Here is a 21530-nt window from a genome sequence, read left to right as displayed (position 1 = left end):
ACCACGAGTAGGACATGGCCCCACCTTCACGTGTCTTACGAAGATTGTATGAACGACGTGTGTGGTATATGTTGGACGCTGACGTGCAGGACAGTGGGGGAGGACCTCAGCTGAGGGACATGTACTCACTCCCCCCAGTGCTGAGGGGTCTGGGGATACTTAGCTGGGGAGCTAATGTCAAATATGAGCCCCAAGGGATGAGTGGCCACCACTAGGCTACTAACGACCATGTTGAGGAAGGACACGACTCAGGTAGACTGGAAGGGCGGGGGGCTGGGTGGGGGAAGGAGAGAGAGACGAGCACAGTCCTCGTGTGTCTGAGTGTCCTCATCCATCTGAGCTGCTATAACAAAATACAATACACCGGGGGGCTTATAAACAACAGAAATTCATTCCTCACAGTTCCGGAAGCTGGCAGGTCCCAGGTCAAGGCACCGGCATGGTCACGTTCTTGTCTGGGGCCCTTTTCTGGCTCCTAGCAGGTATCTCGTCACTGTGGGCTCACCTGGTGGCGGAAGGGACAAGGGATCCCTCTGAAGCCTCTTTTATAAGGCTGCTAATCTCATTCCTGAGCCTCCTCCTTCACGAGCTAATCGCCTTCTGAAGGCCCCACCTCCCAATTCCGTAGTCTTGGGGGGTTAGGATTTTACTGTAGGAGCTGGGGAGGTGGGGCACACAAACCTTCAAGACAGAGCACGAGCAAGTGAGAACAGCTGTACGTGAAGGCACCTTAGAGTGTTGGGGCTGAAGGAGACACGAGAAATGGGCAATGAGCTAGAAAACTGAGCAGGGGCAAGCTCAGGGAGGGAGAATCACGATCAGAGGATTCTTCAGAGAGTGCTCCCCACAGTGCTGCGGGGAGCAGATGGCAGTGGGGGCTCTGGCTTTCCTTTCATGGAAGCTGTTGGCCGCTAGGTTCCAGAGCCTCAGCTCTAGCTCCCTAGGACCCAGCAGGGCCCAGGCCGTGGGCCGGGCCACCTGGGGCCCTGAGAATGACCCACACGCTCCCGTGTTTTGACAGATGCTACATCACCCTCACTCAGTCTCTGCACCTGACCATGAGCGGAGCTCCGGCAGGACCCGCGGGCACAGGCAAGACGGAGACCACCAAGGACCTGGGCCGAGCACTGGGCATCATGGTGTACGTGTTCAACTGCTCAGAGCAGATGGACTACAAGGTAAGGCCCGGCTGGGCGGGGGTGCCTGGGGACCGGGGGGCAGGCCACACCGGGGACCAGGCTCATCCATGCCACCCTGGCCCGGCTCAGAGGCCCGGCCCTGGAGGGTTCTGCTGGCTGCATCCCGGGAGACCTGAGGATCTCTGACCCCTGGAGCTTGTTGACCTCTCCATAAGCCGATCGGCTTCCACCGATGAACTTTGCAGCCGTAGGTGGGTTATTTCATGTGGGCCTCTTCATTTTGTGACCCGTACAATGGAGAAGCTGAACATATATCTGAAGACTTAAGTTCACTGTTTGACCTAGAACCACAAAAAAGCTCACAAGGGGCTACCGTAAAATCTTCACATAAAAGTCGTACTTGTGCTTTTGTGGAAAAGAGGACATTTCCTCAGAATTTCTACAAGGGCAGGTGTGACCCCCTTTTTTTTTTCATTTTATTTTATTTTTATGTTTTTATTTGATTTTTGAAAGAGAGAGAGAGAGAGAGAGTGTGTGAGTGCAAGCAGGGGAGGGGCAGAGAGAGAGGAAGACACATAATCCGAAGCAGGTTCCAGGCTCTGAGCCATCAGCACGGAGCCCCATGCGGGACTCGAACCCACGGACCGTGAGATCATGACCTGAGCCAAAGTCGGACACGTAACTGACTGAGCCCCCCGGGTGCCCCGGGCAGGTGTGACCTCTGAAGTCAGACTCGATTAACCTCCATTCCTAATCAGTGATTCGATGCTCACAACGGACAAATGCAAGGGTAATGGTCTTCACTCAGGCGCTCAGCATCGTCTTCTCAAATATATTCCAAGTCCTGTGTCATAGAGAAAAGCAAGAGAAAATGACAGGCTTATAGGTCACTTCTTAGGTAGAAATATTCTGCTTACAACCAGATTTCCTATAGATGCTCTTTATAAAAAAAAAATGGAATAAGATTCTCACTTTTTCATTATTTTTACTTTGTTTTCCTGTATTATTTTTGTAAACTGTCTTACGTCCCTTTTGCAACAGGATGGCACGTAAATAAATTTATAGCGGGGGAAAAAATAAAACAATTGCATTAAGTAGATTAAATATTTATACATAGAAATCATGGTATGATGGGTACAAAGTAAATGTAATTTAAAAATAATTTTAGAGACTTCAAGGGAACATATAGAACTCCAAACGAGATTCATCAGCTGTAACTTTAATAATTTCTCTCGTACATAAAATTTTGCTGTGCAAAGAGTTGCAGCAGCCAAAAAGCACCATGTTTTTTTCCCCCGGGAAGCAAACAAAATGAGGATTCAGACCCCAAAACAGCTGTCTTCCCCATATTTCACTGGGTCTAAATTTTAGCATGATTGCTCTTACTGCTGGACACATTACAGTGATAGTTCTCTTTAAACCAGGCTGAAATAAGAAAGGTTTTCTATTTCTTTTTTTAAATTGTTTTTTCTAACGTTTATTTTTGAGAGAGAGACAGAGTGTGAGTGGGAGAGGGGCAGAGAGAGAGGGAGACACAGAATCCGAAGCAGGGCTCCAGGCTCTGAGCTGTCAGCACAGAGCTCAACGCGGGGCTCGAACCCACGAACCGTGAGATTGTGACCTGAGCCGAAGTCAGACGCTTAAGCCAACTGAGCCACCAGGCGCCCCCCAAAGTTTTTTTTTTTCTATTTAAACAAACAAACTCAACCTTTAAGAATTATTTTAAGTTTCTAGATTGTTCTCTAGTTGAGCAAAGGCAGCATTGACACCCAAGAGGATATTTCATTTAGATGTGGAAGACCTGGTGAATTTTGATTGAAGGAAATCAAAATATCTTCAAAGTTATGCCTGACATGTCAAGCAGGAATAGAGGAGTTCGCCCCATGGGCCAGGGGTCACCGAGGCCATCTTACCCAATTCTTCCAACACTTATTACTGAACTCTGACCCCAGCAATTCCTCTGAGAGTACAGGATGAGAGGAGGGGTCTATCCATCGTTTGTCTGGACTGTGCAAAGTTCTGGTCAAGTCTAGCCTAGATCGGAGGAAGCACTGATCGGAAGAAGAACAATGGGTATGGCTGTAGTGAAAGACACTAGAAGGATAGCGGTCCCTTCCTAGGCACCAAATGTCCTTTGTAACCAACGGCCTCACTGCACTGTTTGCAAACCTCCTCTTCCCTTTGTTGTCCAGTCCTTGAGAATTATTTTCATCACAAAGCACTCTCCAGCAATCAATTTATTGAGTATCGCCATTGCTCAGCAAGCATTGTGCATCATGAGAAGATGGATGGATGGATGGATGGATGGATGGATGGATACATAGATGATATAAATAGACATAGGTGAGAGATGAGAAAGAGAGAGAGATGAGAGCATGATGGATAGGTGATAGATAAATGATGGATAGAGACAGAGACAGACAAAGTATAACCCAGTCTACCTGGAAAGGCAAGAAAGATACGTGAAATAATTAGGGGAGATACCAAAGAGCATGTAGAATGTGTGTTTTAAGAACTCTAATCCCTGGATGACTTCAGAGACAGGGAAGAGTACAGGGCACGCTGGTTGGGAACATCCTGGAGGATGTGAGACCAAAGGCTGTTTAAGGTTTGGGTGTTGCCAAACAGGGCATGTGCCATTTTAACACCGCCTAGCCTATGAAAACATCAAGGGTAAAGACATGACCAAGTTCTCTGTGCATCCCATTCTTCCCCTACTCCTTGCTCTGACCTCTCCCCTGACCTGTCCTCACAGGGCATGGCTCGGATGATGGAGAAGATGGAACGGGGGTCAGGAAGAGCCTTCTGGCCCTTCCCCAGATGTCATTCCAAAGTGTCATTCATGAAACTCACAACAACTCCGTATCACCAGAGAAAAGCTAGCAATAAATACAGAGTAGCAGCCGAGTGCCTGAGAGGGAACAGAAAATAGGAGAGAGGGGTTCAACAAGAAGCCGGGGTGGGGGGGGGACATAAAGCCAAGGAGAGAACATGACCCTGACGTGGTGGCCATCAGGAAGACCCTGCAGGCTTCAGAAATCAAGGCGGGGCATGATGAAAACGGATGGCATCTGAGGATGACTCCTGGGTAGCAGGACAAGTGGAGGCAGGACAGGACTGGAAGGAGGAAAATTTTTTGCTGAGAAACTTGCAGTTGTTCAAACCAGGGATGGTCAGCAGCCAGACATCAGGGTAGCATAAGTGGAAAAGAAAAAAGGAGAGGCTTCAAAGAATGGAATGATACCTGGTGAACATGGGGAGGGGTGGGTGGTGAAACGGGATGGGGTTGGGGTAAAGAGGAGAGGTGGGCTATGGTCGGGGACCCCCACAATTCCCCTTGCCTTCTCAATGCCACACAGAGGCATTGGGTCATAGGGCAGACACAACAACAGTGTGGAGACTAGTGGAAAAGGCAAAGTTACTGCTCCCCTCTCTTTAGTTCTGGTTGAAAAACCCACATGCCTGGCTACATTTTCTGGAAAACATCGCGGCATTAATGCTAAGACGTTCTTTATTTTCTGGCCACGGTGCTTTCCCCCTTGATCTCAATTCAAAGATGCTATTGCCGAAGCAGCAAATGTAGTTTAAAAAAATTTTTTTTAATGTTTCTGTATTTTTGAGAGAGAGAGCGCACAAGCAGGGGAGGAGCAGAGAGAGAGGGAGACACAGAATCCGAAGCAGGCTCCAGGCTCTGGGCCATCAGCACAGAGCCCGACGCAGGGCTCAGACCCATGAACCATGAGATCATGACCTGAGCTGAAGTCGGACACTTAACCGGCTGAGCCACTCAGGGGCCCCCTCTTCCCTCCTTTTCGAAGGCTGCCTCACATCCAGCCTAGCTGGTGTGATATTAGGCTGGTTCTCCTAAAACATTGATTTAACCATGCTTTGCTCCAAAATTCCACGGCCCCTTAGAATAATTCAAGGCTTTCCCTAACCATGGCCTCCTTTTGTGATTCAACTTTCTTTTTTTTTTTTTTTTTTTAAGTCTATTTGAGAGAGAGTGCGTGGGAGGGGCAGAGAGAAAGGGAGAGAGCGAGAACCCTAAGCAGGCTCCACACTGCTAAGTGCAGAGCCCGATGCAGGCCTCGAACTCGCAAACCGTGAGATCGTGACCAAAGCGGAAACCAAGAGTCAGACGGGACACCCACCTGACAGAGCTACCCAGGCGCCCTTGTAATTCAGTTTCCCAGCCAAGATGGCACCTTTATTTTTCTCTAGACGTATCATGATTTTGGTCATCCTTTGACCATAATAATTACTTCTAGAAAGCCCTTGGCCCTTCCTTACTTTACCCTCTTCCATTCTGCCTACATGGATGCTAATAAGAGCATTCCCAGGGTATGAAGATCCCATATAGGCTCTGTGAGATACCAACACTTCAGGTCTCCTGACTTCCCTTCTTCTCTTTTGTCCACCACACATGTTGCCCAGCGTGCATCCCGAGAAAACCAGGGTTTCCCATGAGGAAAACAAAAAATCCTGCTCATAAAACAGACACTGACCGAATTTCGTTGCGCAGGACTTCTCAGTGCTCCCCTTAAAATCCTAACGTCTGTTGTAAGCTGGCAACAGAGGGTTACAGAATGTGGCGTTTCCTAAACTTGATCGACCCAAATGCCTTGGCTTCAGGGAGCGTCTCCCAGATGCGGCATTCCATGAAATAAACTTGGGCGAAAGAGGTCGTGATGCCGTCTGAAACTTACCTCTTTCCGCCAAACGGATCTCTAGAGAGTGCGCTGACCCGCTCCTCTGAACGACGAAACGTCTGTGTCTTCTACTGTCCATCGGAACCACTGCTCACATGGCAATTTACCCGCTTTGGCTGTATGATTTCTGTCCACAACCTAACTGGAAGTCCTTAGAGGGACTGAGCCCTTCAGTGACTAGTGTGCAAGCTGCGCTCAGAGCTGACGGCCAGCGAGTGCTCACTATGGGGGAAACAAGTGGGACTTGGCCACTATTTGCATTTTCCCAGGGCTTCGGTGATGTCTCCTTGACAGTGGCCTTGAGAGTGTCTCCCTGTAACCTCCCCCTTTGTGTTGCTTCCTGGTTTACTGGTTCACACCGAACGCCCAGGAGGTTTTTATTTTCAGGACAGATGATAGGCCATCTTCCCTTTGAAATTCTTTTCTTGCTCTCATTTGAAAAGATTTACCTGCCACTCAATTTTCTATAGATCTTATCACGTCCCCCGTCTGTCCCCAGCTTCCTATCATGCTGGGAAGCCTGGGTGTTTGGGCACGGATCTCAAGATACAGATAGAAACTTTTTTTTTATCAGTGTGTGCCAAAGGCGGAGTGGAAGGCTTTTTTTGTCTGTATGGTGCAAAAAAAAAAAAAATAATATTTTATTCATTTCCTGGGATTTTGAAAGCTCCAGAATCAACAGTAACGCAAGCCTGATGACATTTTGAAGGGATTTGGGTCCAAGTGTCTTGAAGAGGTTCTATTTGATCCCGTGACTTACGTTGGCACCCATAGCCGTCAAAAACGTAATTGCCCTTGAAACTTTAATAAGAGTTTCAAACCAGCGGTCTTAGGGGACTGGAAGTATCTATAACAAAAAGGATGGAAACTGACTTAGATGTGTAATGATGAACCCAGCGCTGATAGTGATTTAATCTTTGTACATTTCATTGCAGTCTTGTGGCAACATCTACAAAGGCCTCGCTCAGACCGGTGCCTGGGGCTGTTTTGATGAGTTTAATCGAATCTCTGTGGAGGTCTTATCAGTGGTGGCGGTGCAGGTATGGGGGTCGGAAGTAGGTGGGAGGCCACGGGCTTGTTGCCAGCACTGTGAAAGTCGACATCTTCTTGCTTTCAACCCTGCTTGTCCACTTCCGTGTCTCCTTCCCCCCTTGCATTTCACGTCCCTTCCTTCCTCTGCCCTCTAAGACAGACGCTGGTGCAGGATATGGGCGTCCTGTGGGTCCCTACCAAGGTGAGTCCATTTATTGGCCATGGGACTCCATTTCCTTCTCTGTAACATGTCCCCTCTGCTTCACCGGGGGTGAGGAGAGGAGCAAACAAGATGGCGGAGCCCAGCTCTTTGGAAAGGCCATGGACTTTGGGAATGTCTTCCATTTTGTCACTGAGTCTGGGCAAGCTGCTCCAGCCCCCTTGGTCCAATTCACCTCATTGTATCTAAAGCAAGGATCACAGGATGAATGTTGTTGACGGAAGGAAGTCACGTTTGGGGCAGATTTATGTAAGCTGCCACTTGTCTTTCAAATTATCCAGAAAACACTCATTCAACACCTATAGCATAGTAAGTGCTACGCTCAAAACTAGGGTGAAGGGTCCCTGGTTGAGTAGGACGTGATCCCTAACTTTAAAACGACTTTAGTTCTTGAGGGGGACATGAGCATTCTTCAGTGTTCTAGAAGTGATTTAACTTCTGGCTCACAATATGGGGCAAGACTGCTAGACGCTTCCTCTCTCCCTGCCTCCCTCCATTCCTTCCTTTCTATCTCCCTTCCTTCTCTTCCCTTCTTCCATGTTTGTTTATTTATTTTGAGAGGAAATAGAGAGTGAACAGGGATAGGGCAGAGAGCGAGGGACAGAGAGAGTGAATCCCAAGCAGGCCTTGCACTGTCAGTGCAGAGCCTGATGCAGGGCTCGAACTCCTGAACCATGAGATCATGACCTGAGCCGAAACCAAGAGTTAGACGCTCAACTAACTGAGCCACCCAGGCACGCCCAGACACATTATTCTTAAGCCAGGCCTTAAAAAAGGTGGAGATGATGTGGATGAGGGTAAGGGTCTTCTAGACAGAGGAAGTGAGCAGACAGAGGGGGAGAGGGAGGGGGAAAATGAGCAAACTGTTGTTGAAAGTCTGTCCTGTACCAGGTACTTTTCACATATCCTCACATCCGTACAAGGTGTACAAGGATACACCCACAGACACACACACACACACAGACACACACACACACGGGGTAGGGAGAGAAACCAAAGATCAGCACAGAAAAGTAACTGGTCCCAGGGCACACTTTTGGCAGGTGGCGAGGTTAGGACTTGAACCCAGCACCCCCACCCACACTGCCCAGGTGCAGGTCTAGACACAGGTATCTGTCAGATACAAGGGATAAAATGCTAGAGAAGAAAATGAGGCTTGAGAGGCAGGTTCGAACCAAACAGCAGACAGGCTTAATTAAATGCCATGATGTGTACTGTCTTCAGCAGGCAACGGGGAGCCCCTGGAGGTTTCTGAAAAAGAAATTGCCCTCTGCCTGGCAGTGGTTTTAAGGAGGGGCTGAACAGGAGGAAGATCAGTGGCTGTGAAGTCAGTGGTCTCTCCTGGGGGTCCCGATTGGAGCTGGGGCCTCAGTGGGAGCCCCCTGGCCTTCCCCATGGCCTCCCGGTCACCCCAGCAAAGCATAGCCTTTGCTGACACCTGCTCTGGGCTCCTTCCTGTAAGCCGGGTGCCCCTGTTTCCTGCTGGGGATGCTTGTGGTTTCATAGCCTGCCCCCTCCCCCCACCTCTATTGCCTCCGCCAGGCAAGGCCAGCGTAAGGGGGCTGCGCGGTGGAGAATGTTGGGTGGTGATGGCACTAGGGGCTGGCATGACGGGTGCTCCCAGCTTGTGCCTGGACTCCATACGGTGGCTTTTATTTCCAGAGTGGCGTGTATACAGTACAGGGAAAGAGAAACAGAGCTCTGGAGGACTCTCTTTCCTTCGGGTCCAAACAAAGGGGCAAGAAAGAAGTGTAGCTTGACTGCCAGTTTTCAGAGGACAGGGGCAGCGGAAGGGAGGCGGGAGGCGCTGCAGACAGAGGGTGGTCCTCGCTGGAGAAGCCGCCTGAACCAGCATCCTGACTCCCTACTCCGCGTGCCCCGGCAGGAGCCAGCCTCCGCCCCCGTCACCCCCTCCTCCAGCGTGCTGACCCCACGCCACGTGCTGTCACCGTCCAAGCAGGCTGGACTCGGAGCTGGGGGCAGGATCGCAGCCACCGCGAGGCGGAACAGCAGTGGAGCTCACAGCACCAGCTGATTCCAAGGTCCCCCCCCACGCCCGCCCACTTCATCTCCGGTTGCCGCTGGGAGCTATAAGCGGTCAGGGGGCTCCGCAGGGTCCCTTCACTTCCCCCACGCCTCCCAAGGTCATCCGGTCTTCCAGCCCTTGATTTTGACGGCCAGTCTGGTGCTCCCATTCATGGGTTCCTGTCTGGCCTGCTGCTCGGTGAGGCTCCTGCAGGTTGCAAAACCGAGGGCTCTTCCGTCCCCCAGTGCTGATCCCTTTCCTTAGGACCGTTGGATTCCGCAGGAGTTAGTAGGAGCAGTAAGTCGAGCGGCTGGCCGGAGCACTCTCTTGGCCTGAAAGCCCTTGACTAGCTTGGGTCGCGGGAGCCGATGGTGTGTGTTTCCAGGCTGCTGCCCCGGTGGCTTGAGGTCAGCTGTGGCACCTGGCGAGTGCCACAGACCAGGGGCATTTGGTTTTCCTGGCGAGCTGCTGCTTCAACACTTACCAGCACGCCTTTGCTTTAGAAGAATGCACGTCAGGGCCGCCAGATTTTTTTTTTTTTTAATTTTAGAGAGCCTCTGAAAGTCCAGATTTTTATGTAAAAACATCTCTAGATTTCTTGGGGCGCCCGGGTGGCTCAGTCGGTTCAGCGTCCGACTTCGGCTCAGGTCACGATCTCGCGGTCTGTGGGTTCGAGCCCCGCGTCGGGCTGTGCGCTGACAGCTCGGAGCCCGGAGCCTGCTTCGGATTTGTGTCTCCTCCCTCCCTCCCTCTCTCTCTCTCTGCCCCTCCCCCGCTCATGCTCTCTCAAAAATGAATAATGTTAAAAACACTTTTTTTAAACATCTCCAGGCTTCTCAAAGTTGTCAACTCACTCAATTAAAAAACAAAACAAAACAAAACAAAAAACCAAACACACAAAAACCAAAACCTGAGCCGGACCAAGAAAGCACGGTGCCGGCTGCATTCACCTTGCCGACTTAGAGCCCAGTTTGCGCCCCTTCGCGGCCTGTGTGAATTTCAGGATAGAAGATAGAGTGACACGAATAAAATCAAGCTTTCTCAGAGTACTAAATCTCGGCCCGCAGTGGGCTCTGAGAATTGGGACGGAAGTCTAAGCTGTTCCCTGCCCTGGTGGCCGTTGGGATCGAGGACTGTCATTATAATGTGCACCTGGGGCTTTTCTCCTTAAGTCGCCTACTGCAGATAACGGGCAGCTCTCGGATCACCCGGGTTTTTATCTCCTTGCCCGCCATCCTCTGCTCATTCTACCTAGGTGGTGCCCACCTCCCTCCTCTCTGCTTGTCTGACTCCCTGTACCCTCTCTCCTGACTGCTGGCCCCAGACCTCAGAGGGCCTCCCTCGTGCTCTCCAGCCCGGCTGCCCGGCTGTGACTGCCCTCACTTGAGTAGTTACACCCGTGGTGTCCCAGCTCAGCACTGGGGGCCTGCCAGAGGGCCATCTCGCCGTGTCCCTCCAAGAAGCCCAGGGGAAGAGCCAACGGGGAAGCAGTGAGAGCCAGACCGGGGTCAGCCCAGAGCTCATCTCGCGTTCCAGAGATGCTTTGAGCAGCCCCGCGTGCAGCTGGGATCTGAAAAGAAACAGGTTCTTGTGGGGTGGGGTGACCCGGGCAAGGGGCGGGGAAGTGGTTGTGCGCGTGGGTCACGTTTGAAACCGCACAGTATTCAGCCCCGGTGCTGCCACTTAACTAAGCCGTGTGCTTTGGGGCAAGTCCACATCTCAAGCTCTCCGTCTGTCAAGAGGGTTAATAACAGTACGTGCCAGATGCAGTTGTAACAATTATTAAACGAGTCAATACGTGTAAGAGCCCTTGAAGCCCTACGGATAGGAGGCGTGCGACAAATATTAGTCACCGCGATGGTGCTGATTATGGTGGTGGCCATGATGTTGGTGATCACTATCGTTGCCTGAACACGGCCGGAAACGGGTTGAAGGGAAGCAGAAGGCAGGGGGATACAGAGCAGGGAAAGAGGGTCCACGCCCAGGTCTATCCAGTCTCCCGGACACCCTTGGCTCCTTCTCAGCTGGCCCGGCCTCAGGCTCTCTTCCCAAACTTGGCGTCCCAACTGGTGAGGCAAAACCCAAGAGCCCATTGGTCCCCGGGGCGCAATGGATGAACACTGCGAATTCACCTGATCCTGAAACTGCCCGACAGGATGTCCTAGGAGGTTCACCAAGATCAGTTCCTGTTTGCTTCTGGAATTAAATGAGTTCCACCCGGAATTCCCCGGGTGCTTTCACACTGCAGTCTAGGAACACACCCCGTGGGAGAGACGGTTCTCAAGAAAGTGGTCTGACAACAGCCTGGGCAGAATTGGAGGCTGTGCCACTTAAAATCATACACCCGTCCAAGGGGAAAATTGCACTTAATTATTCACACAGTCATCTAGGCTGGCATATTGGTTCAGAAGCCGCACCAGCTGGGACAGTCCTCCTCCACCCTCCCCGCCCCTCCCTTCGGCTCCTTGCCTGCCTGTCTGCGCTCTTCTAGTAACTTCCACAAAAGCGCGTGTGCGTCAGTGTTCTCGTAGGTGGGTATTTTCCTGTTTCTGTCCGATGGGTCAACAGAATTACATACCCAACGGGGAAAGAGTGTGGCATTTCCAAGAGCAATTACTCTGCTGTTTTAAAAAACGTAGAAAATACTACTTTTTTTTTTTCCTTCGGAATTTTGCTAATGCTGTTGCGGTCAGCTCACCGGGCCTCGGGTTATCCGGGCCCAGGGACAAGTGTCACCGGGATGCACTCCACTGCCCTCTCCCTCCAGCCTCCTGCCCCCTCGGTGCCCCCTGGCCAGGCATTTCCACCATGCCCCTTCCTTCCCCGTGGTACAGAAGTGCTGAGCCGAGGCAGGAAGCAGCTAGAAGCAGCGAATCGGTTGGCAAGGTCTTGGGAGGTCACCAGAGCAGTGCTCCACGGACTCAGGGCGCCAAACAAATGCTAGAGTCTCAGAACCAAGGGAGCTCCCCACCTGCCACCTCTGATAGAGGAGCTTAAGGTCGAAGGTGCAAACGCAGAAATATTTTTTTTTAAAAAAACGTGAAACCTGGTGAGTGGGTTGCACTTGCCGAAGGCAGCACCCTCCAGTCCACCTTTGCAGAGGGAAGCGTGGAGTGAGCCGGGCAGGATTTTGATAACGCATGGCATTTGGGGGCAAAGTGCGGACCGCAGAATGGACCACTTGCCTAGAATGTGAGGGGCAAAGGAGAAAGAGCTGACAGGTTTTATGTAGCTTAGGGCTAGCCCGTGACCTCCTTAAAACATATCACCTGCGGGGAAGGTGGCCTGACTTTTCCACTTCACGAGTGTGTCTGATACAAGGCCCCAGCGGGAGGATGTAGAGGCAGAACCCTCCGTGATTACCAGCTTCCAGTCTTGGAAGGGAAAGACCTCATTTTTAAGGTGTCCCATCAGGCCCCCACGGTCAGGCAAACACACGTGGCTTGTACAGAATGCAGGATTGCTCATCTGCAGTCAGGGCCACCACGACCTAGAGGGGTAGAGTCTACCCACACATCTAAAGCATAAGTCAGTTGGGGCGCCTGGATGGCTCAGTCAGTTGAGCGTCTGACTTCGGCTCAGGTCATGATCTCACGGTTCATGGGTTTGAGCCCCGCGTCGGGCCCTGTGCTGACAGCTCGGAGCCTGGAGCCTGCTTTGGATTCTGTGTCTCCCTCTCTCTCTGCCCCTCCCCTGCTCATGTTCCGTCTCTCTCTGTCTCTCAAAAATAAACGTTCAAAAAAAAAGCATAAGGCAGAAAGCAAGCTCCAGGAGAGAGGGATGATTAAAGGCTGTAGAGGCTGGAAGACAAAGTGAGCTCATCTGGTTGAGGGCCAGTGGGGACTCTTGAAATTGGTAGGGGCAGTTGGGGCCAGTGGCAGGGACACTTAATTGGCCAGCAGCATCTGTTTCTCTTGGGAACTTACTAGAAACGCAGACTCAGACCCACTGTTGACCTGCTGTAACATAATCTGCATTTCCACGAGATCTCCAGGGGTTCGTACCCACCATAACCTTGGAGATCTGCTTCTCTGACTCCGTATCCTCTACCCTGGCTACACCGTAGAACTGCCTGGGCGATTCTGAAAAATAGGAATGTGCAAATGCCTAGTCTCTGTGCCCAAAGATTCTGGTTTCATTGGTCTGGGGCAAGACCTAAGCATCACCTAAGCATCGAGTCTTTTTTTGGGAACTTTCTGTGTGGTTCTTTTGTCCAGCAAACTTCGAGAACCGGAGTGGAGAGGGAGATGGGCAGGCGAGGGGAACGTCTTGGGGGCTGTGGAGCGTGGGTGCATCTCAAGACCCACAGGTTCGAGCCCCACTGGCCCAGGTTAGCAGGCTGCAGGGACACGTCCTCCCCACGCCAGGAGGGAGTGAGGAGGAGGTGCACTGAGGGGGGAGGGGCAGCTCTGACAGGGACACCTGGGCAGTGGCAGGGATGAGCCGAAACCCAAGATTTGCCTGGATTGCTGTGGTCCTCGAATTTGAGCATATATCCAGATCACCTGGAGGCCTTATTCATCAGCTGGACCCCACCCCGGCATTTCTGGTTGGCTCAAACTGGGGTAGGGCCAAGAATTTGCATGGGAATTTGGTAGGCCCCGGGGACACGAGCTGTGGCATGGTGGACAAGTCACTTACACCTCCTTGCCCTCAGTTTCCTCATTGGTAGAATGTTTGATTTTGCAGATCATGGTTTTCCCAACTTTGGCAAATGTCAAAGGCCTCCATGTCTTGAGGCCAGATAATTCTAGCAAACCGCCCCCCCCCCCCCCCCCCCCCCCCCCTAGTTGTGACAACAAAAAAGTCTCCAGCCATGGCCAGATGTCCCCTGGGGAGGGGGGGGCAGGTGCAAAATCATCCCCCCCTCGCCCACATTTGAGACCACTCATTTCGACATAGCTCTCCATGTTTGTTTTCTTTGGTGAGTGACAAATACAGCTTTTCTTACTCGGTGGAAACGTGTGTCGGAATTATTATTTCCAGAACAGAACAAAATTCCTCTGAAAGCTATGTATTTGATGAGGAGCCGTGTGTGGCTGGCACAGTGTCCTTCTAGTAAAAGGAAGGCTGTTTGAGAAAGTGGCTATTAAGTGTATGTGCTTTGTCACCAAATTGCCTGGTTGGTAACTTGGGGTGCCCTGAGGTGCCCCACTTACCAACTGTTAGACACCTGGCAAGTTTCTTTTTTTTTTTTTCCTTGTAAAGTTTTATTTCTTAACCAATTTTAGACTTCTAGAAAAGTTGCAGAAATCGTGTAGAGGCGCCACGTATCCCTCCCCCACCTCCCGAAACTCGGCATCTTGCATATCTGTAGTACAGGTTCTTAACTGCTTCTGGCTGTTTCGTCATCTCTAAAATGAGGATATGCCCCCATCTCGTGCAGCTATTAAGAGGACTTAACAGGATAACTCATGTAAAATACTCAGAAAAGCGCCCGGTGCCTTCCAAGCGCTCAGAAAACGCCAGTTACTATTTTGTGGTTATTCTGTGTGGTTTTAAAATCTTTGAAAGCGGTTAAGTTTTTAGTGGAGAAACAGACCCCCATGAGGGAGGAGTGTACCTGACCTACAGGTGCACAGTGTGTGGCTGCCTGTGTGCTCACCCCGACCTGGCTGGGCCCGGGGTTTAATCCATACGATCCCAGCCCACCTGCTTGCCTCTGCCCACCCCCCCCCCTCCCCTGACATCCTGAAGGACCTCTGGACTCTATCGGGGCCTCCTGGACCCTGACCACTGCATTCCAAGGCTCATCCCGCGGACCTCGGTTGTTCCTAAGACGATGAGAAAATGCCAGGCAGGCAGTCTCCCGTCCTGTCCAGCGTGAGCCCAGCGAACAGAGCCTGCCACCAGCACTGATGCCCCAGCGTTAACTGCAGCCTTGAATCGGCTCAACGCTGTCCCTCAAGGGCGCCCCCTACAGATGCACGCCGCCCTCCCTCCAGCGCACCATAAAGTCTCACTGAGCGCCAGGTTCCTGGGCCTCCATGTTGCAGGAGGGAAGGCTGACTCAGACTGTCAGCAGAAAGGGCCCTAGGTCAGCCTTCGCCCAAAGGTATCCGAGCCGTTGGTAAATAGCAATTGAACTCACTCCCCCGCCCCTTAGGATGGTGACTGTTCAGTGTATTTTATGGGGGAGGACCGGGGTCAGAGAGAGCCCAGCCTTCACCACCCACGTAAGCCGCAGGGTGGCCGGGAGGCCGGAGGTCGTGTGCAAGGCTCTGGAGACCACCTCTGCCGCAAAGGCATCGACATTCCCTTCGCAGAAGAGAAGTTTCGGTCTCAAACTAATTGCCGTGAGCTCAAATGCGTGTGGCCTTCCGGGCCTCGCTTTGGGAAAGGAGCTGAATCCTAATTATGGAACTGTCACACGTTCCGGTGAGTGCCCGTTCTTCCACACACTGGAGAGAGCCTTGTTCTGCCATACACGGTCCAGTGGTTTCGTGTCTTTCCCCTTATTTAGGCTCCAGCTGTCTCTTTCATAAATGCTCGAGCTCGCGCGCGCTCTCTCTCTCTCTCTCTCTCTGTCTCTCTCTGTCTCTCTCTCTCTCTCTCTCTCTCTCTCTCTCTCTCCCGGACACACACACCTACCTGCAGCCCAATCTCCACAGAACCCTTGGCTATTCCAAATACCCCGAACGCGGCTGACAGGACGGGAGCTCATTCAAAACCTTGCACTGGTCCCCCCGGCTTTTGGGTTTTGCTTTCGGGAGCCCCGACAAGCTGGAACTACCCGAGAGACATTCCGAGGGGCCCGCCTGAACAAGTGCGCCCCTCCTGCCTTCCCGCCTTCTGTCACTGATCATCTTTGCAAGCGCTCTTTCCAGGGCACTGGGTGTGAAAATGGTGATCTCCTTTCTGTCTCTCCTCCCGGGGCTGTAAGAATGATCTAGAATATAGAGCCAGCCAGCTCAAGCTTTAGCATATATCCCCACCATTTAAGAAAAAGTCTCATCTTTTTAGAAAGGCACGAATAGCCCCGGGGATGTAGCTCGAGCCTCGCTTTGGTTCTGGGGCTCCCTCCACTCCTCACCATCTACAGGGCACTCCGTCCCTGAAGGGGTGAGCTGTGTTCATGCCATCGGTTCTAGAGATGCAGTCTGAGGAGGTAAACCAGGCTGAGGACCACGACTGCGGTGACGATGGTCACCTTAACAGTTTCCGTGTTAGCTGCTAGACTTTTAAAAAAGAAAAAAAACTTTTATAAGTTTATTTTGAGAGAGACAGAGAGAGAGCAGGGGAGGGGAAGCCAGAGAGGGAGAGGAGAATCCCAATCGGGCTCCACGCTGTCAGTGCAGAGCCCGACACGGGGCTGGAACCCACAGACCGTGAGATCGTGACCTGAGCGGAAACCCAGGGTCAGATGCTCAACCGACAGAGCCACACAGGCGCCCCGTTGACTGCTGCTTTTCAGCGTTTTCTGGATGCCACTCTCTTCAGGGGCTTTATTTCATTTAAACAAAGAACAAGCCCAGCCGGTAGGTACCAGTGCCCTCTCGATCACGCAGCGGCCACGAGCCCAGGCTCCAGAATCCACTCGCCTGGCTTCAGTCCGGGTGCCACCACCTTGGAGCGATGTCAGGTTGGGCAGACTGTTCCACTGCTCAGTGCTTGTGTTTCATCATCGAGAGACGGGGCTGGTGGCAGTGAAGTGCCCCCGCTCCCCGCCGGCAAAGGATCGTGGTGAAAAGCAAATGAATGAATACGGAAGTGCTCAGAACAATGCCTGGCCAGAGATGAGTGCTAGTGCATTTCCAGGGTAACTACAGGGAGGGTTAAACACCCGCTTGCTGTTCACTCTCAGCCGCTGTGTTGTAAATACAGAAACAGGCGGCCAGATTTCTTTTAGACAGGCACCCCGCGCCCACCAGCGGAGGGTCCAGGGTGCCGTCGCTTTGCCTGTCCTTCCACGAAGGGGGCCAGGGAGCAGGTGTCCGTGTTGGCTATGGACATGCTTCCCAGCCCTAGCTACCACTCCGCCCCTGGGACACACGGCGGAGGGACCTTTCTCCGTTGACTCGTTCCCCAGGTAAAAAGCATCCAGGACGCGATCCGAGACAAGAAGCAGCGGTTCAGCTTCCTCGGGGAGGAGATCTGCCTGAATCCCTCCGTGGGGATCTTCATCACCATGAACCCGGGCTACGCCGGCCGCACGGAGCTGCCGGAGAATCTCAAGGCTCTGTTCAGGTGAGCGTCTGCTCTGCCCCACACGAGGGCCCCCGGAGACAAGGGTCTCCTGGTTTTTTCCACTGAAAATGTAGGGCGTGTATATTAGAAGACATTTGGAACATCTAAAAAAGCTTATAAAACTACCTTTAGGGGTGCCTGCGTGGCTCAGTTGGTTAAGCATCTGACTCTTTGTTTCGGCTCAGGTGGTTCTGTGGGTTCAAACCCCACGTCGGGCTCTGCGTTGACAGTGTGGAGCCTGCTTGGGATTCTCTCTCCCTCTCTCTCCCTTTCTCTCTGCCCCTCCTGCGTGCGTGTGCGCATTCTCTCTCTCTCTCTCTCTCTCAAAATAAACTTTAAAAAAAAATGAAAAAACCTTTAATGCTACCATCAGTAAAATTATTTTTTGCTTAGCTGTATTTAAAATATGTGTATTTAAAAATTTTTTTTAATGTTTATTTTTGAGACAGGGGGAGACACAACATGAGCAGGGGAGGGGCAGAGAGAGCGAGAGAGAGGGAGACGCAGAATCCGAAGCAGACTCCAGGCTCTGAGCTGTCAGCACAGAACCCAACGGCAGGGCTCGAACTCAATGACTGTGAGATCATGACCTGAGCCGAAGTCAGACGCTCAACCAACTGAGCCACCCAGGCGCCCCAAAATATGCATATTTTAAAGTCATGGACTTGTGGTCCACACACGGTTTCTTTTTATAAGTTTAATTTTTTTTTCATGTTTTATTTTATTTTTGAGAGCCAGGGAGCAGGGGAGGGACAGAGAGAGGAGACACAGAATCCGAAGCAGGCTCCAGGCTCTGAGCTGTCAGCACAGAGCCCCACATGGGGCTCGAACTCACGAACCGTGAGATCATGACCTGAGCTGAAGTCTGACATTTAACTGACTGAGTCACCCCGGCGCCCCCCCCCCCCCCAGTTTCATACTGTTTTGTCTTTTTCGTTTCATACTCGATCGTAATCCTATCACAAATAACCTCTTCTGTTAGATGGTCTTAAGAAATCTCCTTTCGTGACTACACGTTATTCTATCAAGTGTGTGGTCCACAGTGTAATTAAGTAACCCTCCATATTTAAACGTTAGGACCTTGTCTAGCACTTAAGACAAATTTATTCATAATGCTGTGATGTCCACCTATGTACCTAAGTGTTTTTTTCTGTATGCGTGATGATTTTCTTTGGCTAAGCTTCCCAGAAGTAGAATCACAGAGCTAACTGGGAAGGCACGTTTTTAAGGCTCCTGATGCACACTGACAAATGGCTTTCTAGAAAGAGCAGTGCCGAATTACACTCCTGGTAGCGATGTGTGAGAACACGTATCTTTTCCTTCGCCTTGGCCACCCCCGGTGGATATTGTCATGCGTTTAAATCTTCTTTATTGTGATAAGAAAACGCAAATGCATTTTCTAGAAGGGGCTGGGGTCTCCATTCTTTTTCTCGGGAAAGGAAAGTCAGCCCAACAAAATAAAGAGGCCTCACGGCTTCTGATTTTCTGCCTACTGGACTGTTCCTAATGGAACATCACCAGGCCTGAACGGATGGCACAGAATAGGTCTGTTGTTTGTTTGCACCAAATTATGTATTAAATGCACTTGGGTTGCAAACAGTAACGGAGGTCAGGACTACTCTACGTTTCTTTTTCCCTGAGCGTAAAGGCAACATTTATCTATAGAAGAAAATTGGGGGTGGGGGGGGTGGAGAAAATATTTATAGAAACAATAAAAGGGACACCTGGGTGGCTCAGTCGGTTGAACATCCTGCTCTTGGTTTTGGCTCAGGTCATGATCTCACGGTGCGTGAGTTCGAACCCCACGTTGGGCTCTGTGCTGATGGTGTGGAGCCTGCTTGGGATTCTCTCTCTCCTTATCTCTCTGTCCCTCCCCTGTTCTCTCTTTCTCTCTCTCAAATTAAATAAATAAAAACTTTAAAAATAAGCGATAAATACAAACATCTGCTTTTACGCCTTGTTTTCAAAAAGCCCCGTGAGGAAGACACTATTCGTGCCCCCCTTGTTCAGGGAGAAAACAGAGTCCGCAAAGGCCCAGGGTAGTAATCGTGATCACCGGGGTTAGCCAGTAGCCCAAGGAGCAAGCCGCAGAACTGGGGTTCTAACCCAGTCGGTCTGATTCCAGAACCTCGGCCCTCCCCATCTGAATGCTTTCATCCAGAGATCATGTGACCCTTTGGCATTCCTCCTTCTGACCTTGGGTGGGCAGACTATATTCCTTTTTTGAACTTGGGATAAGACCCTGTACAAGTTGGTATCCTGCCTTCGTTAATTAATATTTTCCCGTGTCAGGGACGCCTGGGTGGCTTAGTCGGTTAAGCATCAGACTTCAGCTCAGGCATAATCTTCTGGTTTGTGGGTTCGAGCCCCACATCGGGCTCTGTGCTGACAGCTCAGAGCCTGGAGCCTGCTTCGGATTCTGTGTCTCCCTCCTCTCTGCCCTTCCCCCACTCACGCTCTGTCTGTCTCTCTCAAAAATAAATAAACATTAAAAAAATTTAAGAAAAATTTTTCCCGTACCATTAAATAGTTTTCCTTCTATAGCATTATTTTCCACAGCCGTGTTGCATGCTATTGTATGGATGCATGTTTAACCTTATTTCAGGTTGCAAAATATTTCAGGTTGAGAATCTGTTTGAATGCCATGAAAAATAATTTAAAGGAAAAATGTTCTTGAGCTATATGTTAGTGAAAATCTTATATCCGCATGGGGAAAATGCGATTAAAGAACTGTAAATGACCTTAGGCTCCTGGTATATACCTAATAAACTAACTTGAAAAATAAGTGATTTTGCAATCAAATGTTTCTAGAGCCAGGCAGGAAAAAAAATCAAAGTAAATCCTTACAGAAAGACAAAAATTCCCCTATATACCGTTTTGTGGCAAGATGGGGTTAATGGGTATTTACTTGAGACCTCGGCATTAGATACTTAGATTTGTACGCACATAAGTACAGAATAGGCCCCGAGCGTCTAGGCTTGGAGGAGACGCACGTCTTGAAAATGAGATATAGATTCTTGTGGACCCCAGGAGAGACCCGATTCTTCAACCAGAGTCCCTAATCTATTATAGGAACAACTAATCTAATAAATTACTAATTACCAAAGCTTTACTGATCTGTGCCTGTGGAAGGCTCACTGGACCCAGGTTACAACATGAGCTGTAGCCCCGATCCTGTCCCCACCTGCTACTATCACCCATCACCTTGGACAAGACAACTCACGTCCCATACCCTTCATCACTTCATCTGTAAGTTGGAAGTCTTAGACGAAACCATTGCTAAGGGCCAAGATGTTTATCCTCACAGATGCCTCTGTCCGTGATCCCAGCCAGTGTCTGTTGTCTTACCAGCACCGCCCCCCTCTGCCACCCTTCAGCCGTGGTTAGGAAAACTATCTTGGCCCCCTGTCCCCTGTTCACAGGCCTTGCGCGATGGTGGTTCCAGACTTCGAGTTGATCTGTGAGATCATGCTGGTGGCAGAAGGATTCATTGAAGCACGGGCGTTGGCCAGAAAGTTCATCACCCTTTATCGGTTGTGCAAAGAGCTGCTCTCTAAACAGGTACTCTCTCTAGTGACGCTGGACCACCAGTCACGTGATCGCCCCACCTCTGGACGGGGCTCGGGGCCGATGTCATAGGGAAACATTAGAGCCTTCTGTCAATGCGCCCATAAGCATAGTATGAGTTCTGCACACTTCCACAACAAAGATTCGTATTCATTTTCTTAGCGTTAAAAAAAAAAATCTTACTCGGCCCCCAAACTTATTTTTTTTCACAGACTAGTTAGCACCTCATCGACCACCTGTGTCCCGTGAGAAACACCTCAGTGGCCACTGAAACTCCCTTGGAGGGAACGGTCTCTACCCAGAGGGACACGAGATGGGGGAGAGGGTTGGGGAGATAGTCATCGAGCCCCATGTACCTCACCACTTGTCCTTAAATGTGGCTGCTGCCTAGGGGAGGCCCCCACACAGGAATAGCACCTTAAAACATGCCGAAGGGGGCACCTGGGTGGCTCATTTGGTTAAGTCTCTGACTCTTGGTTTCTGCGCAGGTCATGATCTCCCAGTTTTGTGGGTTTGAGCCCCATGTCAGGCTCTGTGCCGACCGCTCAGAGCCTGGAGACTGCTTGGCATTCTCTCTCTCCCTCGCTCCCTGCCCCTCCCCCGCTCGTGCCGTCTCTATCGCAAAATAAATAAACTTAAAAAAAAAAAAT

At 50.9% G+C, this 21530-nt stretch overlaps 1 protein-coding gene across 1 annotated transcript in view; it reads left to right on the top strand.

The window, feature by feature from the left end:
• DNAH9 (dynein axonemal heavy chain 9) overlaps positions 1 to 21530 on the top strand; it is a 311907-nt gene that overhangs the window by 84394 nt on the left and 205983 nt on the right. Inside the window, exons 21-24 of the mRNA XM_040453174.1 lie at positions 1022 to 1178; positions 6784 to 6888; positions 17156 to 17313; positions 20736 to 20874. Coding sequence (XP_040309108.1) covers positions 1022 to 1178; positions 6784 to 6888; positions 17156 to 17313; positions 20736 to 20874 — 559 coding nt within the window. The remainder of the gene's footprint in view (positions 1 to 1021; positions 1179 to 6783; positions 6889 to 17155; positions 17314 to 20735; positions 20875 to 21530) is intronic.

This window comes from Herpailurus yagouaroundi, unplaced genomic scaffold (assembly GCF_014898765.1).
Source record: "Herpailurus yagouaroundi ecotype Mexico unplaced genomic scaffold, PumYag 208, whole genome shotgun sequence".
Taxonomy (NCBI): Eukaryota; Metazoa; Chordata; class Mammalia; order Carnivora; family Felidae; genus Herpailurus; species Herpailurus yagouaroundi.
This window is presented reverse-complemented; position numbering and strand designations above follow the sequence as displayed.